The 25,780-nt window shown below is 69.5% G+C and overlaps 2 protein-coding genes across 7 annotated transcripts in view; one reads left to right on the top strand and one right to left on the bottom strand.

Moving 5' to 3' along the window:
- The window catches only part of PRDM16 (PR/SET domain 16), a 251,130-nt gene extending 234,504 nt beyond the window's left edge, over positions 1 to 16,626 (bottom strand). For all 6 annotated transcript variants that reach the window (XM_070077086.2, XM_070077084.2, XM_070077082.2 and 3 more), the window contains exon 1: positions 16,186 to 16,626. In XM_070077086.2, coding sequence (XP_069933187.2) covers positions 16,186 to 16,222 — 37 coding nt within the window. In that variant the 5' untranslated portion in view covers positions 16,223 to 16,626. The remainder of the gene's footprint in view (positions 1 to 16,185) is intronic.
- On the top strand, positions 16,626 to 23,690 carry LOC149125860 (uncharacterized). Its single transcript, XM_089299353.1, has 2 exons — positions 16,626 to 17,989; positions 20,199 to 23,690. The coding sequence occupies exons 1-2, from the start codon at positions 17,700 to 17,702 to the stop codon at positions 21,235 to 21,237; spliced, it is 1,329 nt and encodes a 442-aa protein (XP_089155479.1). The 5' UTR covers positions 16,626 to 17,699; the 3' UTR covers positions 21,238 to 23,690.
- Positions 23,691 to 25,780: the final 2,090 nt, after the last annotated feature.

The raw sequence follows: 25,780 nt of genomic DNA on the forward strand, positions 1-25,780 counted from the left end.
CACGACGCTGGCGGGAGCAGGGTCTCCAGGCTCCACAGGAGCCTGCACGGGGCCCCAGCCCACGTTCTCATCTCCACCCCCCCCCCAGGAACACCTGCGGCGGCTTCCGGAACCCCAGTCTGACGTCCCACCCGCTCTCCAGGGAAACATCGCATCCCCTTCGCAACGGAGCCTGGGAGCCTGCGGTCTGGCTCGGCCCGGAGCTGAGACTCACGGGTGTGGTGGAGCCAGGGCGTGCAGGCCGCCTGCCGCCCAGCCGTGCGCACCCTGGGGCGGAGAGGGCACCACAGCCTGGCCCCTCACCTCCGTGTGGGCAAAATGCCCCTGGATCCGGAGGACTTTCCACGTCACACGGGCTGGCCTGGTTGGTGGGATCCGGCTCAGGACCACCAGGAAGCCCCTAGCCAGCCTGGCGGGCGCGTGGCACTTTGCTCAAACCAGAGTCCAGCGCTTGGGTCTCCCAGCTGGCTCCACTGGACGGGGGCTGCAGCCCCTGGGGGAGTCGGGGGCCCTCAGCTTCACCCCTACCCCGCCCAGCCACCCCAGGCAGTGGGGACGCCATGTGCCCCTCAGGGTCTGGGCCCTGTGAGGCAGCCGGAGTGCTCTTCCATCCCCTCTGGACAAGGGGGGGGCCGTGGGGAATTCCCGGGCCATGAGTGGGTGTCGCATTTCAGGGGTGCGCAGTCAGGCTATGAGCAAAGGCGGCGTCACAGCCAAAGATCGAAGGGCGTAGGGCAGGCAGGGGCCCCTGCAAGCCGCCAGGAGGGACGCGGGAACAAACGGGCCCACGGACGCACGGAGCCGTGCGGCAGCGCGGTCACGGCCCCCCAAGGAAGCTGCCCTGCGCGGGCCGTCCGTCCCCTCTGGAGGCGGTGCCACGCCAGCGCCCGCGTCCTCCCCACACTCGGTCCTGGGTGTGCGGCGCAGGCCCGGCCCGGGCCTGGAGGAGACGCGGGGCTCCGGGAGTCGGCCAGCGCCAGGCCGCAGCCCCCCGCCCCCGCCCCCGACAGTGGCAGCTGCCCTAGAACAAGCCACGTGGGGAGCCCTGCCCGGCAGGGGCGCTTCTGCTTAAATTAGGAAAATGTGTCCCATAAAAGAGCCGACTGAACAATGCGGGTTTTATGGGCTGGCGGTGTCCTGACGGGGTTTATTTTTCCTGCACAGGAAGGCGAACAGGCTGCTGGGCTCCCAGCGTTTCCGCCCCCCTCGGCCTCCTTAACAGGAGCCCCCCCAGCCCCCTCAGCGCCAGCACGGGGCGAGCGAGCAGCACGCAGCCCCGGGGCAGGCAGCTCGGCCGGCCGCTGGACCCGGGCTGGGCGGGGAGTCAGCGGCCCCACACCTTCCAGGCCGTCGGGTGCCGGTGTGCACACAGTTGGGGGGCTCCTTCTCCAGGCAGGGGCAGCCCCCCCACCCCCAGAGGGCGGGGCCAGGCCTGTGAAATCCACCTGAGAGGCCAGCACCTGGGGTGGACCTGGAGCGGAAGGCAGAGGCGATGGGGAGGGGCGGGGGGGGCAGCCGCTGCCCCTGCCCTCTGTAGACAGGTGTCCCCGGCCACGGCTTCCACTGCCTCCAGGCAGAAATGCCCCCGGGTTCTTTCTCCCGGGAGGAGGAGGGGCGCGGGGCCGGGAGAGGGGCTGCACCGGGCCGGGTGGGGGGGTCTGCAAGCCGGTTTCTTTCCTGCTCTGTCACCCCAGGACGTCTCTCAGATGGCCACTCTCGCAGCAGCAAGGATCCGGGAGCCTGCCGTCCCCACCCGTGTGTGGCTCCCAGAGCCGGGCCGGGCCCAGCAAGGGGCCACAGAGGGCCCTGGGGGACGTGCGCCCTCGTGGAACCAGGGCGCAGGGCGGCTGGGGGGACCAAGGGCAGGGGCTGCTCCCCAGCTCCCGACGCACACACGCGCCTGCCTCCCGGGAACAGGGATTTGTCAACAACCAAGGACTTGCGGTCCAAAGGCATCTCAAGGTTATTAAAAAAAAAAAAAAAAAGGCAAGAAGGCAGGAACGCGAGCGAGTCTGTGGCGGCACAGCCGGGAACTGGCGGCACAGCCGGGAACCCGCGACTCCGGCCAGGCCGGGCCCAGGCGTCCGGGACGCAAAGCCTAGGGGCTTTCTGGCCCCAGAACCACCGGCAGACGCAGAAATCACGGCCGACCCGAGTTTCCTCCTGGGATCCAAAACCCCCTCCCACAAACCCCAGACACGCGAATTTCCTCATTTGGGGTTGGGTCGCCTGCCAAGCGCCAGGAAGGACCCCTCAGCTGACCCCAATGTGGGAAGCGCGCTCCTGCCGGCTGGGGCGTGGCCAGGCCAGGGGATGGAGCCCAGGGCTCCCTGTCCACCCCCTCCCAGGCCCCCAGGCAGAGCCGAGCGCGGCTGCAGGGGTCTCTCTCCACAGGTCTCTCTGCTCGGCCTTGCCCTGCCCCTTCCCTGCGTCCAGCTGCAGGCTGCTGGGTCTGGATGGCAGAGCCGCCCCCGTCACCTCCCAGGAGGCTCCTTGCTCTCCCAGCTCAGCGTTCTCTGCCTAAATAACAGAGGCAGAGGCGGCACGGGGGCAGGGGAGCCAAGACTCACGCGTCGGCTCCAAGAGCAAAACTCAGTCAAGTCTCCACTCTCAAGGTCACAGGCGGAGGACAGGGACGGCTGGCCTGGGCCTGGGGACGGGCAGGTGCCGCCAGCACACGCCACAGCCCTGGGGGTGGCCCGGCAGTGCCAGAGCCCTGCCCTGACCCTGGACAGGGCAGGGGGCAACAGGGACCTCGGCCTTCACGAGCCACTGCAGGCCTGGGAGCGCCTGGGAGCCAAAGCGGGCGGCTCCAAGACGGCCGGGAGTGTCCACGCACGGCGGTGAGGGCCTGGGCCAGGCCCCGCCCGGGCCAGCACCTGGGGGCTGTGCAGACGGAGCACGCGCGAGGCCACCCCGGCCAGCTTAGGCTGCCCCTCCCCGTTCTTCCACCCAGTGCTCGGCAGTGAGTAGGGGCGCAGCAGCAGGTCACCGGGCGGCCACCCCAGGACACGCTGAGGCCCCCTCCTGGGGCTACACGAGGTGCTGGGCCTGCGGTCCAGCCCAGGGTGTGTGTCAGGGGCACAGGACATCACATCCCAACACCAGTGCCAACCAATGCCAGGACGCCCCCCTGCAGGGCCTCCTGCCACGTGCCCCTGCGGCCTGCAAGGTCCACCCGGGAGCCCTGGAGGTGCCCACCAGGAGGGGACCGGGCGCTGTCCCCCAGGGACCATCGCGGGTGCCTCGGAGCAGCCAGGGCCCAACAGCTCGCAAAGAGCAAGGGCCAGGCTTTGAGCCGGGTCTGCCTGAGCCCCTGGTCTGTGCCGCCCGCTGGACCACCAGCCCCCGAGAGCAGGCACCCGCTAGGAGGAGGGTCCACCCGGCCTGGCGGCTTGCAGCAGGGTCAGGGTGCAGAGCTCCACACCTCTGAGTGGGGGCCAGACCAGGCAGCCTCAGGACTTATCCTGACGCCCGGCCCAGCCCACCCCACGGCTGCCAGTGGCCTCAATGATGGCTGTGTCTTCTCAAGGCTGCAAGGCCCCTGGCAAGCAGTCCAGACCCTACCTGGACCCACCTCCCGATGGCCAGCTGTGCCCCTCGCCCATGCACTGGCACAGGGGGCAGCAGCAAGGGCCCGCAAGGCTCGAGTGGCCAGCACCTGCAGCAGGCACCACCAGCCTCAACCTCACCTGGCCGCCCCCACCAGCTGGGCTGGGCCCGGGAGCTGTAGCCCAAAGCAGCTCCTGCCCCCCGCTGTCCAGCGCACCTGACCCCCGTGGTCCCCGGTCCCTAACACCTCTCAGCCCCACTCCTTTTTCCTTAAGTGGGCAGGACTCCCCGGGGACGGGCATAGACGCGGCCTCGACTCGAGTGCTCCAGGGCGAGTGTGTGTGGACGCTGCTGCCGGGCTCGGGTGTCCAGCGACAGCAGCCTCCGCGCTGGGGCCACACCTCAGATTTCGGCGATGGAGCAGCCACAGAAAGCGGCCGTTTTATCGCAGCCCGCGCGAGCTCGACGCTGCCTGGCCCCTGGCCCCGGGCATTCCGTGCCTCCCAGGGGGCAGATAAGCCACAAAGGCCTCCTGCCCGCAGCGCTGCCCAAGGCCCCCGCACCCGAGGCGGCCGGAATCTTCTTACGGGGTCCCAGGGTTCGGATCGAATGTCCCTTTGAAAGGACCAGAGGCGGCCCCCCAGGTGCTGCTCTGGGTCTGTGTGACACCGGATCCCAGGGACTCCAGCCCTTCCTGCCCCACCTGAGGCGACGAGCCTGCCAGGACCACGGCCCCCTCCCCCTCCTCTGCCTCCACCCACAGCCCCGGAACGAGGGTCCTGCGCACCCCGACACGGTCTCTGCCTCTGAGTCCATGCCAAGGTCTCCGGCACAGTCCGTGGCCGACACCGCCGTCTGGTTCACACGGCCGGGTGTCAGCAACGTGCCCGACACGCGTGCCTGTGCCGTGCACATGTGTGCAACACTGCCTCCTGCACACGCGCACGAGCAAACCAGCGGCAGACGAGCCCCACGGTCCCGCAGTTCCCCAAGCAGGTCCAAGGCGTGTCCGTCCCCCTCCGGGACAACCAGGGACATCACGGCAGGAGGGGGCACAGCGCGAGCTCCCCACCGCCAGCCCAAAGCAGCCCGCACAGATAAAACAGCCCCCATCCCCAAGAAAGCTGAGCCGGGGACCCCCGGGGGCAGGGGCAGCCCAGCGCTGTGGCCGGCTGCCCCCCACCGCCTCCATGCCCCGACAGACCCGTCGGGTGCCCCCGGCAGTGGGTGTCCCCCGGCAGGGACAGGCTGACCGCGTCCCTGGGGGTCTATTCACCCCAGCCCCACAGAGGAGTCTGTGGCTCACTACTGAACCGTGCAGAGCCAGCCCGACGTGACGTGCATGCCAACGAGACCCGGCCACGGCGGCCCCCCCAGCCCCCAGGACAGAGCTGCCCACGGCTCCAGGTGCTCCCGTGGGTGGAACAGAGCAGGGCTGCATCGCCCAGCCAGGAGAGGTGTCCCCCAGAGGCTCGTCCAGGGGCCCAGGGCAGGCTGTGGCCTGCACACCCACGCACAGAACTGCCTTTGGTCAGAGAAAGTTCCAGAAACCCCACACGGCTGCAAACGATGACAACGGTGGTGCTGGGGACAACGATCAGGCTCCAGTGTCCCGGCAGGACTGGCCGGGCTCCGGCCTCACTGCCCGCCAAGGCCGTGCCGTACAAAGATTGCCCGAGGGGTCTGCCGACACCCACCCCCCGGCACCCGCACGCCGACTCTGCCCCATACGGGCCTCAGCCCAGGCCTCCAGCCGCCCCACGCTGGGCCCCGGCGCAGGCGCTCACGGAGGCAGAGTGGACCCCAGGTCTGCTTCCTGGGGCGGGGGGAGCACCCAGCCCTGGGAAGCAGGGCGCTGCCCCGGCCTCGCTCTGCGCTGGAGGCAGCCGTGGGGACAGCGGGTTAGGGGGTCGCGGCTGACTCCTAACTGAGACCTCCGTGTCCCCCGCACACCCTAGCCCTGGTGCCGTCTCTGGAACTGAAGGCAGCCCCGGGCCAGGGTCTCCCGGGGAGGGGTCTGCAGGCTCCTCCTGTTTGTCTCAGTCTCGCCTACAAGAGTCCACAGGGGAGGGGAGGGCCCTGCCCCCCACCCCGGCTGGCCAGAGCTGCTCTCCTTGGACCTTCAGGGGTGACCCTGGTCCTGAAGCGACAGAGAACAGAGTGTGTCCCCTGGGGGCCACCGTGACTTCACAGGTCCTGGCAGGATGGGGGCGGTGTCCTGTCGTGTCCTGTGGTTTGAGTGGCAGAAGTGACTGGCGGCCTCTCGTGGACTACGGGGGCCTCTGGGTGTGACTGGGGCGCTGCAGGCTGGTGGGGGGTGGTCCCGGGGGTCTTCCCACCATGGCCTGGAGCCCCCAGTCACCTCCCTCTCCCCAGTCCTCCCTGATGGCCTCTGGGGCTGCTGCAGGGGCAGTGGCTTGGTCCCCATTCTGCATAGCCAGCTGCAAGGAGGTGGCCTGGCCCCCAGTGCGTCCCCCCTCTGTGCCGTGCCAGGCTGCACCAGCGGCATGGTCCGGGTTCCCAGGAGGCTCAGATGCAGCCTGGGGGACCCCCTGCTCCTCTCCAAGGGCCGACCAACCCCTCCCCACCGTGCAGGTCAGGACCCCGCCTCGCTCACGCTGCCACCCTGTCGGGGGCCGGGCCGCCCCCCCTCGCCCCGGGGCTGCGCCAGCTTCTCACCCTCCCCACGGCCACCGGCCTCCCCCGCCCGGCGTTGAACAAGGGTCTGTCAGGATGCAGAGGCAACCTAACACCCACGTAAGGGAACCTGGGCAGAGAGGACGGGCGGGAGCTGCCGGGCGCCCCGTGGGGCTGCCCAGAGGGCCCTGGCCGAGTCCCCCAGCCGTAATTAGCAGAGCAGATTCAATAACCAACAGCAGCGTTTAGCCGCTTTATCTAACCTCTGGAAGGCAGGATCAACACCTGCCGCGGAGAGAAAGTCGCGGCCCGGCCTCCTGAAACCAGAGAGGCCCCGGCCGGCTTTCGGCCGAATCCCAGCTCTCGCCTCCCGCTCCCTGCAGAGCTTTTGTTCACCAGGGCGCTCGGCCCCACGTGCAGCAGCCCAGCGGCCCCCAGCGCGGTCACACGCGCACACCTGCGTGCACGTGCACACGCTTGCGTGTACACACGCACCTGCGTGTGCACATATGCACGACACACAGCGCACACGCCTGCACGTACACACGGCACACACAATGTGCCTGCACACACACACGGCACACACACACACATGTGCACACACAGCACACACCTGCATGCACACACACAGAGGACACACAATGTGCCTGCACACACACATGCATGTGCACACATGGCACACATGCCTACATACACGCACATGGCACACACATGCATGTGCACACATACAGCACACACGTACGCCTACACACATGCACACGGCACACACATGCATGTGCACACATACAGCACACACATGCGCCTACACACATGCACACTGTACACACACCTGCATGCACACACACGCCACACACAATATGCCTGCACACACATGCACACACACATGCATGTGCACACATACAGCACACACATGCGCCTACACACACATGCACACTGTACACACACACCTGCATGCACACACACGGCACACACACCTTCATGTACACACATGACACACACGGCACACACATTCATGTGTGCACATACAGCACACACATACGCCTACACACATGCACACGGCACATACACGCAGTCCTGAGAACCAGCAAGCGCTCTGAGCGGTGGAGTCCACGTCCCCTCCTCCCGCGCTGGCGGTCAGCAGTGCCCGGGGCTGCGAGGCCCTGAGTTACTGTTGTTTCTTTTCCCCCGGGGGCGCCGCTCCCGGCAGCCCTCACGCGTGGCCCGGCTTTCAGAAGAGAGCCACGGGGGCGCGAGGAAGCCACATCGAATCACTTCCTCTCCCTCCTGCCGCCCCGATACACCAACCATCAGCCCAGCGTCGGGGCTGCTCCGGCAGCAGAGGGCGGCGGGCAGGCCGGCGCGAGGCGGGGGTCCGCCGCAGACCCCCGCCTCGTGATGCCGCCCGTGGCCCGGCTGGGAACAGAACGCCCCATTCAGGAGGGCGCACCCGCGCCCGCACCCGCATTGCAATTCAATCTTCTCGCGCGCAGACCCCTCATTATCTCGCAACCCGACACCCACGGCATCCTCCTGCAGTTTCTCAGGAGGGCCCGGGATTATCCCAGCAGCCCCGGTTCCTCTCGGTGTCCTTCTGGGGGTGCCCGCCGATCGTGCCCCCCCAGGCTCCTCGCTCCCCCAGCTACCAGCGCAGACCGGCTTGGGGCCGCTGCCTGAGAGCCGGGGGGACGCGGGGTAGCCAGGGAACCCGAGTGTCACTTGGGAACCGGAGTGGCCTGGATGGGGAGCCCCGCATGCAGGTGTGCACACACAACACGCACACGCGTGTGCGCCAAAGGCGACCTCAGCAGCGTCGGCCGCAGGCAGGGTCTGCCCCAGGGGCCAGACCTTCCCCGGCACCGGGCAGCTCTGGCCCGCAAGGCACCACCCTCAGGAATGCATCAGCCTCTCTGGGAACAGGAGCTGTGGTGAGGAGGGCAGGGAGCGTCTCCGGGGGACAGCAGGTGGCAGAGGGCAAGCAGGAGGCCACCGTGCCGCAGGCTCCCCGGCAGTGGGCCCCGGACGCTGTCCTGCAGGCTGACCACCCCCCGGGGGGAAGCTGTGTGCATGCCGGGGCCCCGCTGGAGGGGTGGGAGGGACGACCCCCAGCCCCCTCGGAAGGTGGCCAGGGCAAGCCCGAGGCACACACAGAGCTGCCGAAGCAGCTTCTCCCCTCCTGGGCCGCCCGAGGAGGCGCCCGGACGCCCTGGCCAGAGCAGGAGAGGGCGCTGGCAGGGGCAGTGAGCATCGCCGCCCAGGGCCCCGCGGCCGGTTCTGCCGTCTCCCTCCGGGCCCGGCCCGCGGCGAGGGTAATTTCCCGTCTTTGTTTAAACGCCTCTCGGGCTGGGGTGACCGGGCCTCTCTGACAAGCCTGTCACAGCCCGCTGGGCAGGCACAAATGCCCGCCCCTCCCACCCATCCACACTGGGCCTGGGACCCTCTGCCCGCTCGTGCACACGGGCACGGAGGCTGACCCGCGTCCCCGCAACGCATCCCCGGCTGCCGAGCCGCCCGGCCCTGCCTGGCACAGCCCTCAGACAAACGCTTCGCACTGGAAGCTTCTCACAGAGGCGCAGGAAAACCTCACAGGCCCCTCTCCCCTCGGCCTTTGTGCTGGGTCCGGCCCATCCTATGCCCGCGGGCGCAGTGCAGGGCTGGTGTGGGATGGAGCGGGGGCTGTCCTCGTGTGCTCAGCCCGGTGGCCGCTGTCCGACCCTCAGCAGCTCAGCACCGAGGCCCAGGGCCCGCTGCCCTCAGGGACAGAGTCTGGTGGGCACCGGCTGACCTGTCCATCTCCGCAACAGGCACCCAGCACGGCTGGAGCGGTCTCGTCCCACCCCGAGCTCGGGCGCCCGTCTTCCCCTGGGCACCCAGGCCCTGAGAGCATCCCAGCCTGGTGCAATCCAGGCCCAGGGACAGTGTGCCAGCTCTCGGCCGGCGGGCGTGTGTGTGTGTGTGTGTGTGTGTATGCCAGCTCTCAGTTGGCGGGTGTGTGTGTGTGTGTGTGTGTGCACGAAGGCACCGATGGGAATGAAGCCGTGGAAACAAACTCGAGACCCTGACTCCTGCAGGAACCCGGAGGGAAAGAGCCGGCAGACGCCCACAGCTGTTGCCCCCCAGGACAGAGGTGGGGTGGCCCAGCGGCGGGGAGGGGCGTGGCTGGCCTCGGAGCACGCCTGTCGGAGGGGCTGCAGCCGGCTCCGGCACCTGTGCCTCCTGCCTTGGAAATAAGAGGGAGCCCCACGGGGACGTGCGGGGTTTGGTTTTGGGACACGGCCCCCTCGCTGGCACCCTGGGGAGCAGCGCTTGGGGACGGCTCCACCGCACCCCCACGAGGCTGGCTGCCCACAACCTCGGCCTCACCTGTGCACACCTGCCGGCCTGCACCTCACCAAGGGACCACACGACCACCAGGAGGCTGACCACCAACAGAGTGGAGAGAAAAGCAGAGCTCAGCCCGAGCGCTTGTCTGAAGGGAGACGCGCAGAGGCGCCCGGCAGGTTCCCGGCACCCCAGCTCCCAGCAGGAGCCCCTCAGGACCCCCCCAGCAAACGCCCCCTGCCCGGCCCGGCCCTGCTGGCCCTCGCCTGCGTCACAGAGGCGGGCGTCTGGCGGCAGCACGGCCGTGGGATCTGCACGTGGCGCACGGAGCCCGGGTTCCTGGGACCTGGGCAGGAAGGGCCCGGCCGAGCCCCCTGCACCTGAGCCGGCAGGGCCGGGCCCCGCGTGAGACAGGACTCGGTATTTGCACCAAGTGTTCGGCTTTGTCGTCCTTTCTAAAGTGAGAAAGTAGACAAAGCCACTTCCACAGCTCACCCAGCGGCCAGCGGACTGCAGTCCCCGACTCCCCCGGGCCAGGGACCCGGCGCAGAGCAGAGCCCGGGGCAGCGTGCCCGGGCCTGGGGGCGTCCCCTGCGTCCCCTCACCCACCTCTGACAGCACGAATTTCCTGCCAGGAAGAAAATTCCAAATCCATCGAAACCGGGAGAAGGGGGTGGGGCTGGTCCTCCCCGAAGCAGGAAAGCCCAGGAGCTTGCTGGTAATCGCCCGGGAACCCCCCAGGACCCCCCTCACTCCAGCGATGGCCAGCAGCCTCTTCCTCCTGGCGTGCCCCGGCACTCCCTGGGGCAGGGCAGGGCGGGACACAGACTTCCGCCCGGGGACGCGGGGCTCGGCTGCGCCCCCTCCACACCACACAGGGGCCCGAGCCCCCTCCTCGCCCCAGGCAGGGCCTCCCTCCAGCACCACCCAGAACAGGCGAGAGCAGCAACCCCGAGCCACAGCCCGAGGCGGGGGCAACGGCCCCTTCCCGCCCCCAGCAACCGCGCCCTGGGCTCAGCCACGAATGGGGCTGCGGGGCACTGCACGGACCCCCCCACAGGCTCACACACATGCTCAGACACGTGTCTGCACACTCATAAACACACGTGCACACCTGCACACACGTATGCATTCTATCCACACACATGCACACGCACACGAGTGTTCACACGGGTTTAGACACTTATGCACATGCGCTCAGCACACGGATGCCCACACAGGGTCAGACACACATGCTCACACGTGCACACTCACGCTCAGACACACCCCTCACAGCCTGCACTCCGGCACGTGCACACGCGAGCCGGGCGCCCACCGAGAGGCGGTGCCGGCCTGGGCCTTTCCGACTCGACTCGGTGCCGGTGACAGCCTCGGTTTCCTCTCCTCCTGAGCTCCCCGGCCCCAGGTCTGGACTCGGGGGTGCGGTGCCCGCAGAGCCCCACGTGCTTACCCCTCCCCCAGCCGAGTGGGCCCGTCTCGGGGTCCCCGGGCCCCGTGCCCCCAGCCACCTCCAGGCTGGTCGCCGGCCAGGGCGCTGAGGGACGGGTCCGCGTGTGGTCTGCTGGGAGGCCGGCTCCAGCGCCTCGACCTTGAGCCGGGCACACGCACCGGCGTGTGAAATGCGCTGGGAGAACACGGAGCCGTGTTTGGGGCGAGAAAGTATTCACAGGACCGAGCCATGTTTTAAAATGATTATAAATTATTTTAACAGTGCATTTGCAAAGGGTTATAAAAACAGCCATAATATATTTTTTTCCTTAGATTCTAGAATTACCAGTGTGACAGCTAATGCAATAATGATTTGTTTCAAATGCCAGTGTTTAAGCTGTATAAAGCTGATTTTATACATTTTTCCAGTAGGCCGCATTGTAGTTAATGAAATTAAACACACCAATCGCATTTGTCCCCAGGGGACGAGGAACTGAACACACCACTGGTTTATTTTTTTATTAAAATAAATTGCAGCCGGCAAGATGGACTAATTGCATACAGAATTGAAAAAGAAACATTCCATTGATATAATTAAGCCAATTTTCATGGACAGAAATAGTATGGTGGATATAAAATACGCAAAGCCCTCACTGGAATCCAATATGCCTCCTTTTTGCACAAAATGTTAACTATTAAACAAATACGTGTCCCCCATCCCCGGGCCTGGGGCATTGTTCTCCGGCAGGCTTGCAGTGGCCGGGCGGCAGGGGCCACCTCTCCCTTGCTCAGGCCCGGGAAAGCTCAGGAGCACCCTGGCCAAGCCTCCAGGACAGACCCAGACCCCAGCCACCGACTCCTTCTACTGCCCGCAGCTCGGGTCCAGCCGCCGGCGGCAGCAGCTCCATCCCTCCCGGAGCAGGCGGCCGCCCCCGGGGCTGGGCGCCCACGGCCGCCGCACTTGCTCCAGGCAGAAGGCAGTGAGCCGACGAGAGGTGTGGACATGGCCAGCCCTGCCGTCCCTCGCCGTCCCCTGCCGAGGTGGGACGGGAGGAGCCGGCTCCTCAGGCAGCGCGCGCACTGGAAGCGTTTGGAGCAACAGACCTGTTCCAAGTGGCACAGGGGCTTCAGGCGCTGAGAGAGCAGAGGACCCGGCCCGCGCGGGGGCCGGTGCCACGCCAGGAACCGCGGGGTCGCGCCCGCATTCCCGCGGTGCTGCGTGGCCCTCTCTGCCGGGGGCGCTCACCCCAGGAGCTGGGCCGCTCCGGGGTGGGGTCGCGTCCACAGGAAGGGCGCCAGCAGATCCCAAGGCGCCGCCGGAGAGGAGCGGGCGGGACCCCCGTGGTGGCAAAACGACCCCCGGCCTGCGCCCCCACTGCCCGAGGTGGGCGAGCGCACTCCTGCGAGCCCCCAGGGGGTGCGGCCGGGGTCGAGGGTCCGGGACTGGGGGCGCGGACACACCGGGAGGATGGCGCCGGGGCTCGGGCAGAGGAGGGCGCCGCTCCGGGCAGGACCTGGGGAGCGAGCGGGGAGCGGGGAGAGCCGGCCCGCGCGCAGCCCCGCGCTCGCGGCCTCGCCGAGTTCCTCTCCCGCACGCGGAAGGCTCCGCGCCTGCGACGTGAGCCGCGGCTTCCGGGGCTCGTTACGCGGCTTTGATTCAAAACCTGATAAATTGTATTTAACGCCATTTGAAATTTTGAAACGAAATTATTCAAAAGATTTTTAATCCCGGATAATTTTTGTTGAAACTCCAATTATGCATCACCGTAATTACCAGCCCCAGCCCCCCAAGGGTCCCTAATTGCCTCCTAATTGAATAACACAGGGGCTAATCGCGCCCACCGCGGCCCAGCCAGCTCCCGCCTGCTTCGCCTCCCCGGGGGCCGTGGGGGGGCTCGCCCGCCTCCACCCTGCTTTTCTGCCTAAGGTGGTGGGGAACCCTGTCCCCTGTTCCCAGCGCTGTCCCCAAGGGGGACTCCAGGATCCCAGGAGCCTCGGGGCGGGGAGGGACCGGGAGGCTTGGCTCTCTCGCACCTGCTCCTGGCAGGGGACCCAAGGGGCGGCCCTGGGTGGACTTGGGTTGCTGGGGACCTTCCCCTGGAAGCCAGCCCAGCCCCCTCCCCAGGCTTCCTCACCAGCATGCAGCCAGGTGGGGGATGGCGGAGGCAGGGCCTGGGGCCCGCAGGGCAGCCCTGCACCCTGCCCCTGCACCTCAGCCTCTGCCTTTTCGCCCGAAGCGGGGCAAGGGCACCCGACTCCCGCTGGACATCTCCTGGCGCTGCTGCCCGGACTGGCGTTCACACAGAAAGTCCCTGCCCAGGCCCCAGGGAGCGCACCGGGGAGGGGGCGGGCTCACCCGGGGAGGGAGAGAATGCAGGGCCCCTTCAGCGCCAGCCAGAGCCTGAAGGAAGCCGACCGGCACCCGCTCACTCCCACCGGGTCTCACACACGCCTTCAGCACTAGGCATGGGGACACACGCGGTCCCCGCGCTCAGCTGCAGCTCCCTGTGCCCAGGACACCGTCACAGCCCTGGGACGGGGGCGGGGGGGTCTGTCACCGCTGTGGGGGGTTGGGCCCCTGGGGGCGGCCCTGCTGGGACACCTCTTCCCGGCAAGGAGTCCCCCTCAGCTGTTCTGCCGGGAAGGGGGGGCAGGAGGGCACCCCGGCTGTGCCAACCCCCCACCTGCCCCCCACGCCTGGTAGACATTTAGTTTCCCAGTGTGTGGCCAGCACTGCCCCAGCTTCAGTCGGGACCCTGGCCCTGGAAGACCCTCCTCTGCCCCCGCACCCAGACTTGAGGCAAAGGGGTGGTGGGGCCAGGGGGCAGCCCAGCAGCCGCTGCCCTTGGAAAGCCCAGCCCAGAGCCCCTATCACGGGGGCCTTGAAGCGACCTTGATTAGAAGCAAACGAAATGACAGCCCCAGAGGCACCCTCTGGGCGACCCCCCAAGCTCCAGGTCACAGGGTCACAGGCACCAGTCTCATGGGCCTCGCAGGCCCAGCCCAGGGCCTCGGAGCCGCCAACCTCAGCCTGGAAACCCGGTGCTCGCCCTGTGCACCCTGCGCTCCAACCCCCACGGGGACATGCAGGGAGCTGAGGCCCAGGTGCCAGGCTCTGGGAACACAGTCCAGCCCTCGGCACTTCCACAGCCTCAGCAGGGACCGGGGATCCTGCAGCCACACGCCTGCCACTGCCACCTTCCTCGGGAGGGCTGGGGACTGCAGCCCGCACGGTGAGCCCGCAGCGGGGTCCCCAGAGCCCGCCCAGCACGGTTTGGGGCTCCGGTGGGCTCAGGAGGGACGCCCAGGTAAAGGAGGCTGGACCCCACTGGGTATGCTTCTCCCTGCCAGGCCCAGGACCCCGCCAGGCACCGGCTCCGGCTCCGGCTCCGGACGGAGCAGAGCCAGGTCCCAGGCGGCCTGCCTCACCTGGCAAGGTGGGAAAGGCAGCGCGCTGGGAGCAGGCTGCGGGGCAGGTCCTGGGCCTCCGGAAGCGTCGGGGCGCTCGGGGTGCGCTGTGCCGCCTCTCGCTTGCAGCGAACGACGGAGGCCGGGGAGAGCGCGGTGCCTCCACCTTCCACTCCAGCTGCTCGGGCCCTGCCCAGCGCGGCCTGCACCCCGGGATCGCCGCTGCGAGCAGGCCGGCGGCGCGCGCACAACCCGAACACGCACAGGACACCCGCGCCACACACACTCCACGCGCCGCGGCAGGCACGCGGCGCGCACTCGATCCCGCGCCACAGACGCCAAACGCGGGCCGGGTTCGCACCAAGAGGGGTCAGAGGTCACGGGGCTCCGGGGAGACCGAGGCCAAGGGCGCCCCGCGGAGCGGCCCGAGCCGACGGCGGAGCCCGCAGGCGCCTGGCGGAACGCGGGAGCTGCTTTTCCCCCGGAGGGCGCGCGGCCTACGGCTGCGGGGGCCGCTGCGGGCCGAGCCGGCGGTCACAGCCAGGAGAGCAGCGGAGCTTCTTCGGAGACCGCGGCGAGTCCCGCGCCCACCCGGCTCCCGCTGGAGCGCTCAGCTCCGCGAGCTGCCAGGCCCGGCCGGGCAAGGGCCTGGTGGTGGCGCGGCGGTTTCGGGCGCAGCGGCCGGGGCGCCCCGTCGCCGGGTGGGCAGGCGGCCTGCGGAGGAGGGGCTGCAGGAGCTGGAGGCGCCGATCCCGCTCCGCGCGGCGCTCGCCACTTCGCTGCAGCCGGGCCGCGGCCGAGCCTCGGGAGCCGCGCTCGCCCGGCCGCGGCGCCGCCAGCCCCCACCTGCCCGCCTCGGCGGACGCAGCCCCCAGCCCGCGGGCCTCCCGCGGACGGCCACGGCGGCTGGGGCGCGGAGGGCGCGCGGGCTGCCCGGAGGGCGCGGCGGCGCGGGCGGCCGGGCGACACGCGGGCCGCGCGGCGAGCACCAGCCGGCGGAGGGCCCAGCGCGCGGGGCCCCGGGCTCGGCCCAGGACGGAGCGAAAGAGAAAGTAAGACCCGCGGCCGGCAGCGTCGCCCGGGCAGCCGCGTCCTCGCCGGGCCGCGAGGCTGTGCCAGGCGGGCGGGAGCGCGGGGCTCCGCGCGGGGACTCTCCCCGCGGCCCGCGCGGATGCCGGCCGGAGGCACCGCGCGGCGCCTGCCACCACGCGGGGCACCCCCTCGGGCAGCGCGGGTCCCAGCTGGGCGGCGGCGGCGGCGGCGGCGCTCCCGTCCGCCGCCCTGGTCTTCGCGGCCGCCGAGCCGGTGGGCGCCGGCCCGCGCCCCCTCCTCCGCCCCCTCCCCGGCCGGGGTCTCCCTCCTCCGCGCCCGGCTGGCGGACACCAAAGGCGGTGCTCTAGCGCCCACTATTTCAAAAGCCCGGAATATGACTTGGCCGGGGCTGGGAGCCGCTCGCAGAGCGAGCGCCAGAGCGAGAGCGAAGAGGGAAAAGTTGCTCTCCCCTCGCCTCAACTTTTCGCTAACTTTCGCTTTTCGCTCCCCTCCACCCCCGGCCCTCCCCCTCCGCCCCCCTCGCCGGCCCCCACCGCGCGCCTCGGGTTCCCGGGCCCGAGCGCCCGGCACGAGGGGGGGTGGGGGAGGGGGCTCGGCGGGGAGGGGGCCGGCGCCTTCGGGGAGCGCGCGGCCCGGGCGCCCCGAGCCTCCGCGCCGAGCCCGGCCGCCCCGGCGCGCCAGAGGCGGAGCAGCCCCCGGGCCGCGCGGCCGAGCCGGGGGCCGCGCCCCGACGCGCACCCCTGGCCCCGGGCGCCTGGCGGCGCGGCGCGGCCGAGCGCGGGCACTTACTTTTGGCTAGCTTCCTCGCCCGCGCCTTGGAGCGCATGTTGCCGGCTCGCGGAATCTCTCTCCTCCTCCTCCAGTCCAGGAGCGGCTACACACTATCTTCATCTCTCCAGTATTGTCAGTTTGGACACCTTCGCACATGCGCACAGAGCACTCAATCTGACACCCCTCGCCGGGGCCAAAAAAACTTTGCAATGTATTCATCATCTTCATCGTCGCGCCGCCGCCGCCGCCGCCGCCGCCTCGGCGCGGGAGTGGGGGGCTCCGCTCGGCCGGCCGGGTGCTCGCCGCTCTTCCCGCTGCCCCCGCCCCCCCTCCGGCGCGGTTCGGGCTGGCCCTTTAAGAGCGGAGCCCGAGCTGGGCGCTCCCGCCCGGGGCCCGCACCCCGGACCCTTTAAAAGGACCCAGGCGGCCCGGCGGCGAGGTGACGCGGCCCCCACCGCGCCCTGCGTCGCGCCCGCCCCGCCGGGGCCGCGGATGGGCCGGCGGCCGCGCCTTCGCACGCGCCCCGCCCGGGTCTCGGGGCCCGCGCGCCGCTCGCCGGGACGCGGGTCCGGGCCGCCCCAGCCCCGTTCACGGCATTTGGCTCCCAGTCGCAAGCTTCGCGCCCACAGTCGCCCCAGCCCGCGCGGCTCCCAAACTCTCGCCCCGGCCCCGGCCCCCGCGAGCCCCCGCCCCGCCGCTGCGCGCCGGAACCCGGCTCCTCCGAAGCCCCCGCCGGGTCCCGCCGCCCCCTCCCCTTCGCCCCCACCCAACGGCGGCCGCTTCGGGCTTCGCGGCTCAAAAACAACAGCGGAGGCACCGCCAGCTCCGCGCTCCGCCGCTGCCCCGGCCGCGGGCGGCCCTCGGACCCGCCGCCCTGGGGCCGCCGCGGGACCGCCGCGGGCAGCGCGCTCCGCAGGCACCGGGGGCGGCGCGGGGGAGGACGTCCGCACGCCGGGCGTCCTGGGCCCTGCGTCCCGCGGCGCCCCGCACCTCTCCGCCCCGGGGGCGGGCCCACGCGCTCCTGCCTCCGCGCCCCCCTCGGCCGCACCGGCGGCCCCCAGGTGAGTACCTGGGTGTTCGATAGCCCGAGCTGGGCCACCTGCGGGGCCGCGGGCTCTGGGGACACTCCCCCCCGCCAGCCTCTCCCGGCCCAGGTGCGTCGCGGGCGGGAGGCCGGCGGCGCAGGTGGAGAGCGCGGACGGGAGCGGACCGGGCGCTACGCCGGCCGCCCTGGAACGCGGAGGCGCGCTGAGGGGCCGCACTGGGCCCCGGCGCGGGGGCCTGGTGGAGTGAGAACGGATTCCTCCTCAGAGCGTGGCTGGGATTCGAGGACGAATTGGAAGCAAACGGAGGCGCTGCGCCCCCCACCCCCACGCTTCCCGCGCCCCTCCAGGGGCGTCCAGGGGCGTCCAGGTCCTGCGGTCAGTGGGACTTGGAGCTGCCGCAGAGCCGGCGCAGGGGTCGGGCCCGCGGTGCCGGCTTCTCGCCGCCCCGGGGTGGTCTCCGGGCCCCGAAGCCCCCTTTGTTATGCAATGAGAGCAGACCTGCACTCAGAACCCACAGGGGCTGAGAAGGAGGCCCTAGAACGCCCGGCCACGGCACCCCGGTACCGGGGCCGTAGGGCCCAAACTTCGGCGAGGGGAAGCCCTCAGAGCGGGCTCGGAGGAGCGCGCCGTGAGGCCCAGGGCCTTCCCACGCGCAGTCCCGAGCGGCTCCCCTGCGTGGATTCGGACCCCAGTGTGGCTTCCACACCTCCGGGCGCCTGCCCCCCACTGACTGCTGCTGCCCGAAAGGAGGAAGTGCCGCTGGCTGCCGGTCCAAGGTAAGTGTCTCCGGAAGCCAGCAGCGGCCCAGGCCCCTCTCCGTGGCGCCAGGTGGCTCACGCGCCCCAAACCCACTCTTTCCCCTTGGGCTGGGCCGCAGCTCGGCCCCTGGCAAGATGGATCTCTCCGCAGCGAAACGCCAGATTAGTCCTCAGGGCACCCCTGCCGCCCCCCGCCGGGGAGGGGGGTGGAGCCCAAGAACACGAAAACCGTCCCGCATGACACCCACCCAAGGGCAGCGGCTGCTGGCCAGAGAGGACTCAAGGTCATCCCAATCTACCTCTGGCCCCAAGGGTCTCCCAGGGCACGTGGACAGAGGGTCCTTTCTCTGCCCCCTCCCCAGCCCTGCACTGGCCTCCGCTTCCCCTGCACGGAGGCAGCCAGCAGGCCCCAAGGTTAGGAACGCTGGGCCCCAGCGGGCCTGGGCCCGCTGCCTACCCCCTCCCTGGGCTGGGAGGCGGTTCTCCGAGTCCTGGCGGGCTGGGCCAGGTCAGCCATCCCTGGGGCTGCTCCCTCACCAGGGGCTGGGGAAGGAGGGCGGGAGGCCTGAGAAGGCGGCCAGGGCTGCTGGGGGCGGGGGCGGGCGGAGGCCGGTGGAAGGGCTGGGGTCGGTGCCCACCAGGAGCCAGCTGAGCCGCAGGACCTCCAGGTGCGGAGGGGCCGTCTTCCTGACTCAGGACAGCGGCCCGCCCAGGCAGGCTGTCCCCAAGGCCATGGCCCCGGCCAGGCCCTGCCCCCGCGTGGCCAGACTTAGAAGTGGAGATCGCTTGGGCCCGGAGTCCCTGCGAGAGCAGGAAGACACCACCGCTCCCCAGCCCCAGTGTGGGGTCCTCACGCCCCCTGCCCAGCCGACTCCTGGGCTGGGGGGGGGGGAGCACAGACAGCACACAGAGGCGCCAGGGAAGAGGGACGACGGCGAAAGGGCTGAGGGCAGTTTCCAGCTGCCCTGCGCTCTGGGGGCCTTTGGGGCTGATGCGGGGCCTGCGGGACCCCAGCTCGGCGGTGGGGGCGTCGCCCGCGGGCAGCCAGTTTCCGCCAGAGCTGCGAGCGAGCGGCCATGCTCACTGCCGGCTGTGGGGCGGCCAGGCGGGAGTGGTCTCGCCCCGATGTCTGGCCTCGGTGCTGTGCACGCCACATTTCCAGCCGCTAGACACCCGCGGGCAGCGCGGTTCCTCTGGGAAGAAGCTGGCCCTGCAGCTCGCGCTCCAGCCTCCTGACAGTTTGCATGGAGGGTCCCAGGCCTGCGCACACACCCAGGCCCGAGGGTCCCCTCGACGGGTCGGCCCTGTACCCGTGTCCACTGGTGGAAGCCGGGTCCATGTGCCGGTGTGGGAGTGAGGGGTCAGAGCTGGCCCCATTGCCCCTCCCAGGTCCCCAGGCCCCAGGGTGCCTTGCTGCACGGACCCCTCTTGGTGCCCCAGCGCTGGCTGAACCTGGGCACCGTCTTTTCCCGCCCCGGCCCCAGCCCCCGTGGGATTCCCGGTGTGCTTCGGCTCAGCCTCCGGTTGCTGTCAGGGAGAAGCCGGGTAGCGGAGAGGATGAAAGCAGAGCTCGCGGCCTCTTCTGGGAGCTCCAGAGCTGCCCCACCCCCAACACGTGGGCCACTGCGGGGACGCTGCCCGGATTGGGCATCCTGGGCTGGACACGGCAGGGGCCCCTGGGGAAAGGGCGCATGGCACCTGGAGGTGGCCTGTTCCGGCCCAACACCTGGCACTGGTCCTCCCCTGCATCTGGAACCAACTGGGGGTGGGGCAAGGAGATGCAAAGCTCTGTGCCTCCCCCAGCAGGCCTCCTAGATGGCGACAAGCAGGCGCTTCCGTGGGCACCCAGCCTTGGTCAGGAGCCCTGCCCCCCTCTGGGATCCACGTTCCAGGCCCCCCCCCCCCCCGGGCACCCTTCTCTCCCTGGCCCCGCCCCGGGAGTCTGATGCAGGGACTTCCAGGCTGTCCTGCCCTGCCCTGCCGGGTCCCGGGCGGGTCCCCCCAGCTAAGAAGTCCCTGGAATGTGAACAAACGGCGGACCCTGCTGGGAACCCAGGGTGCCCGGTGCGGGGGGCGCCGTGGCCAGGGCACCCGGCTGCTTGCGGGTGCGGGGTTTTGCGTCCTGGAGTTCCTGCCAGGTGAGCGGCGTTCCACCCGTCCAGTCTGGGTGCGCGCTCTGCGGGAAGCCGAACGGGGAATGCTTTTTTGTTTTTGCTTTGTTTTGAAGAGATGGACAGCGAGAACCTGATGGACACCGCGGCGCTCGCCACCCGCGTCCCGGACCCGGGCCGGCCCCCTGGGAAGGTGCCCAAGCTGCGCGGCCCCTCCACCGCGCGCCGCCGGCCTTGCGCGGACTCGAATTCCCACGCTCTGCCTCGCGGTCCCAGCACCGATCAAATCCCGCCAACGAATCCCGGCGTCTGGGTGGCGCGGCGTCTGCGCTGGAGCCACCGCGCGCGGCCCGAGCCCCGCGCCTGTGCAGCTGCGGGGTCCCGGCCCGCCGTCCGGCACCGCGGGGTCGCGCACCTGCACGCGTCCGGCGCCGCTTCGCTCCCCGCGGCGCCCACGACCTGTGGAAGCTGCGGGCGCGGGCAGGGGCCTGGCAGCCACGAAGTCCGCGGCCGCGCGGTTTCCCCACACTGCCGCCGCGCCACGGAGTCGCTGGGCAGCAGGGCGGCCCCGCAGCCCCTGACGCCCAGGTCCCGGCCGCCCCGCAGCACCGGAGCGCGGTGCCCTGTTTGCTGCCGGACTCTCGCCTCGTCCCGCATCTTCCGCTGTACGCGTCGCGGTGCCGCGGGCGGAGCGCCCCGCAGGTGCAGCGCAGCGCTGGGCTGGGGATGAGGGGGTCCCGCCTCCACGCTGTCCCCACCCGGGCCTCTCGGCGAGGTTCCGGGCGCTCGGGTCACACGGACCGCAAGGGAGGCGGCGACCCCCGCCCCTCCCCGCCTTTCCACCCTCCGCCGCCCGGCTGGGTGGGGACCGGGGAGGGTCCGGCTTCGGCGGGGGAGGGTCTCTGGGGCTCCTGCGGGGCTCGGGGCTTTCGCCCGACCTCTCCCGCGGCAGGAATCCCGCAGAGGGGAGAGAGCTGCGGAGGCGACAGGCCCCGCCCCACGCGGAGCTCCGGACGTCTCGGACCTCCCGGCGGGCGCAAGTTGGGGCACGACCTTGGGAGGTGGGGCTTGGGGAGGGTCAGCTACAAGCCACGCCCCTGGGCGGAGGCGGCAGGGCCGGAGGGGGCGAGGCCTGAGCAAACCAGGCCAGGCTGAGGGGGAGGGGCCGCGGTGGCCGGGGGTCCTAGACGCCCCCTCCGCCGCTGCACTCCGCTCCCTGAGCCAGCAAGGAAGGGCAGAGACCAGGACGCCAGGGCAGGGAAAGCAGACCAGTGCTGCCGAGCGCCCGAGGGTGCCCGAATGGGGGCGGGGGCCTCCGCGGGCAGGGTCGGCTCCGTCCCCGAGCCCCGCGGCTGGCACAGCGCCTGGGACTGATGACCACCGTGAAGGAACCCGGCAAAGGCGGCGCCCTCCCCCGTGACATCCACAGGATTAGGATGGGGGTGGGGGTACCGCACCAGGACCCCAGTCTCCCGCTGTGAGGTCAGGCCGCACACCCCGCAGTGTTGGGGGGGGGGTGTCTTGGCCTGGCCCTGCCTGGTGCTCCCTCTGGACCTTGGCCTGGCCAGTGAGAGTGGTCAGTGTCCAGGGCCGGTTGGCTCCTGGAACAGAGAACCCCTGGGGGCCTGGGGGCGTCTGCCCCCCGCCCCTGGGGTTTCCCAAGGCCGGGACTGTGCGAGTGCTCAGGGGATGAATTAGGAAGAAATGATGGCTTCCGCCCTGGGGAGGGGGAGAGGAGGGTGCCCTGCGGGTGCCGGGGTGGAGGCAGGGTCTCCTTCACCCCCCCTGCGGTCGGCGAGGGAACTCAGCAGTCGGCCCCTAGGGCGGCTCAGCAGGGAGCAGGGGTGGCGAAGAGGCACAGAGCGCCCTCAGACAGCAGCGTGGTCTGTCGGCGGAGGCCTGGGCCTGGGCCCGTGCTGGCCGCCCTCCCCCGGGGGGGGGGGCGTCGTGCTGCCCTGAGACCCTCACAGCCGTCCTGAGCAGTGGCCACCCTACAGGTGCCAGCGACCTGGGGGAGGACCTGTCGGGGCGGCAGAGTGGGACTCCCTGTCCACACGGCCCCTCGCCCAGGCGACTTCACCCTGCCGGGATGGCCCCCTCCAGGGGTCTCTGCCTGGGACCCTCCCTAGGGCTCATGCTGGGTGAGCGTGTGAGTTCTGGAAGGTTCTCCCTGCACTGCTGACAGGGGCCAGGTCCTTTGTTTCCTGGGCCCACCTCTCCCTGGGGAGCCGAGTGTCCCCCTCCCTTCTGACACCTGTCTCAGGGCGGCCCGGCGGGACCGGGCTGTGGCTGCCCAGGGCTCGCACACCCTTCCAAGCCGTGCTCAGCGTCCAGGCTTGTCCTGAGCTGTTTCCAGGCATGAAATGTGTCACTGAGAAACACAGCCATCAACGAGGTGTGCACGCGACCCGGGGCACATGGGGCTCGGCTCCGTGAACACGAGCGAGCGAGCCGGGTGCCCCCTGCGCGGTCCGTTCTGCGCGGAAGGTGCCGGAAGGGCCAGCGCCCGCCCCGCGGCGTTGCTCGGTAGTCGCCCCGGTTTCGCCCCCTTCATCCTTACAGCTGAGCTGCGTCTCATCGCCCGGCTCGCGCTAAGAAGGAAACACTATCGCTTCAACAGAGCCATTGAAACGCCGCGTCCTGTGTGGATTTCTTAACGTAAATAAATCACGGGAGCCGAGACTGATGTTCTCGGAATGAGGTCATCCAGTGGGGCTCCTTCCCGGCCAGGCTGCGCCAGTGACTTCCCTGTGGCGCGTGCGCGCTTCTTGCCCGCGGGAGAAGTCCGCGGTGGCCTGGCGGCTGCTGTCCCTGCCCTGCATGGCCAAGGGTCAGCCCAGCTGAGCAGGTCCAGGAGGCAGAGGGGGTGCGGCGGCCCCGGAGCTGCAGGCAAGTGCTCCGGGGAGCACGGAGCTCCCGGCAGGGGCCACGCGTGCAGCATTGCACGCAGCTCTGACACACGCATCCACGGGGTGAGCCTGGAAGACGTCACGCTCGGTCCCCACGAGAGCTACAAGCCGTGTGCATGGCGTGCGGGGGCAGAGCCACAGGGAAGAGACGAGACCAGCGGCTGCCGGGCTGAGGCCGGGGAAAGCGGGGGCTGCCTGGGCTGCAGCCGGAGGGTGGCCAGGCCGCCAGCACAGGGAGGCGTTCGCCGACACTGTGTGGGCTCTGTGGAGGCAAAGGTGTTAAAGTCGCTACCATTCGTCACATGGACGGTTTTATGCTCATCTTTAGCGTGCTTCTGACGTCTTTGAAATCCGTGTACAGGTAAGAGAGTACCGGGTCGGCATCATGGCACAAAGGGCCGAGCCGCTGCCTATGGCACCGGCATCCCAGGCTGGTGCCAGTTTGGAGTCCCGGCTGCTCCACTTCCAATCCAGCTCCCTGCTTTCCTTGGGAAGGCAGTGGAAGGTGACCCAAGTCCTTGGGCTCCTGCCGCGGTGTGGGAGACCCGGGCGGGTTCTTGGCTCCCGGCTTCAGCCTGGCCCAGCCGTGACCTCTGCAGCCATGTGGGGCGTGAACCGGCGATGGAAGTTCTCCTTCCTCTCTGTCTCTCTCTCTCTACCTCTGCTTTTCCAATAAACAAATATTCTTTATGAGTGAAATGAAATGCAGAGAAGTGAGTTGCTGAAACATCTTTTAAGAGGTAAAGGAGTGCGTGGAACACGGGCCGCGTCCCGAGGCGGAGCCTGGCGGGCAGCCCTGGTGGCTTGGGCTGAGCTCCTGGCTCCTGGCTGCAGGCATCTGGGAGTGAACCAGCAGCCGGGATCCCTGCCTGTGTCTCCGCCCCTCGCGTGGGAGGACCGGGAAGGAAGGGAGGGGGAGGGAGGGAATGGAGAGGGAGGGGAGCGGCGCAGGGCTCGCTGAGCGGGAAGCTGGCGCCCGCCCCAGGTGGGGGACCTCCCTTCAGAGCCGAGAGCCCCCTCCCGCATCTGCGTCTCCTCCCCGCCAGCCCAGAGGGCGCCACTGCGATTCCCTTCCCCCAGTGAGAGTCAGCTGCAGGTGCTTGGTCACGTGGCGGGGGGACCCTGCCGGCCACGGGTGGTGAGTGGGGTGTGGGGTGTCCACGCTGTGGGCGTTGGCCACGAGAGGGAGGAAGCACGGGCACGAGCTGCGGCACGGAGGAGCCCTAGAAACGTGATATTGAGCGACAGCAGTCATGTGTGCCACACGTGCCACACACGCCACACACCGTGTGATGCCGCTTACGGGGAAGGGCAGGCCCACAGAGACAGGGCATAGACGGGCAGCTGCCCAGCTGTGAGAGGACAGGCAGTGGCCACCCGGGCAGGGGAGGCTGTGTGCACAGGACTTGGGCCAGAGTCCACCACCAGCCCCCGGCACCCCCAGGACACCGTCAGCTGGGAGCTTGTGGTGGGAAGACCGGGCTAACCGAGGGTGGGAGCCGAGCAGGTGCCACGTGAGTCTCTCGTATATTTCAGTGACACACATTCATGGCATGTCTGCCTGGGCCTGGCACAGCCACCGGCTGCCGCAGGGACCAAAGCCATCAAAAGCCAAGCCTGCTCGTGAGAGCCTCGGCCGGACACAGTGGACGAATGGTGGCTGCAGAAATGCAGCCGGCCCCACACCTGTGGACACAACAGCCATGGATAGAAACCAAGAAGGAGCCGTGTGTCTAAACGTGTGGGCCTGCTCTCGCGGCGTCAGTCCCCGGGTGGCCTCTCACGTGGCCGTGCCGCGTGTTGTGAACACTGGGGGATGCGCACGGACCGGCGCGAATCCCCTGCCACGTTTTCCATGATTTGCATGGGACTTGGGCATCCAGAAGTCTCCATATCACGTGGGCCCCCACAGGCCGGGACTGACGCCGTCCTCCTACGTCCAGCTCCGTGGCCACCCGGCTTCCTGTCTCTGGCTGGCTTCGTGTCTCGGTGGGTTAAGCTGCGGCTTTTGAAGCCAGAGTCCGTCACGGAGCCCGGCTGAGTGCCGGCTGCTCTGCTTCAGCCCCAGCTCCCCCCAGTGCACCGGGAAGACAGGGGAGGACGAGCCGAGTCCCAGAGCCCCTCCTGCCCCTGTGGGAGACCTGGATGGAGCTCCTGGCTCCTGGCTTCCGCCTGGCCCAGCCCTGGCCGTCACCGTCAGTCTTACCGCAGATGGACCGTCTCTCTCTCCCTCTGTTGCTCTGCCTCTCACATAAATAAATACATAACTTTTTTGTTGTTTTGAAAACAGAGGCTCAATGAGTTTCCTGTGCCTTTCCCCACCTTGGCAAGGCTGGGGGTCTCTCAGCCCCACCCCCTGCAGGTGCCTGGGTGCACCTGCCCCTTCCTCCCCCGTCCCTGCACAGGTTCTCTCTTCTCCAGGGTGAGGTGTGAGGACTCTGCACTCCCCCCGTGCACAGGGGCCTGCACGTCCCAGCCTTCTCCCGACCCCGGCACAGCTGGCTCTGCGCCCAGCTTCCCTGCCTGTGGGGGTGAACTGGAGGGGCCCTGTGGGACGCAGGCCTTGCTCCCCACCTAGAGGGGCCACCATCTGTCACCTGCACTTCTTATCATGAACGCTTCCTGGCTGGTCCTCCCACACACAGCCCTTAGGTGTCACCCAGAGCCTGGGCTTCTGTGCTGTCTGGTATCAGTGCTTGCTCGGCTCATAAGGGCGCCAGATGGCTGGGGGTGGGTGGGCGGGTGTGGGGGGTGGATGGATGGATGATCAGTGGGTGGGGGGTGGATGA

This window comes from Oryctolagus cuniculus, chromosome 7 (genome assembly GCF_051225735.1).
Source record: "Oryctolagus cuniculus isolate XC-2025 breed Fujian yellow rabbit chromosome 7, ASM5122573v1, whole genome shotgun sequence".
In the NCBI taxonomy this organism is placed as follows: Eukaryota; Metazoa; Chordata; class Mammalia; order Lagomorpha; family Leporidae; genus Oryctolagus; species Oryctolagus cuniculus.

What these genes read in the sequence shown, in the direction of transcription:
- LOC149125860 (XM_089299353.1), top strand. Translation starts at nt 17,700, where the DNA reads ATGAGAGCAGACCTGCACTCAGAACCCACAGGGGCTGAGAAGGAGGCC. An exon ending in CCGCTGGCTGCCGGTCCAAG is followed by an intron (nt 17,990 to 20,198) that starts GTAAGTGTCTCC and finishes TTTGTTTTGAAG; the next exon opens with AGATGGACAGCGAGAACCTG.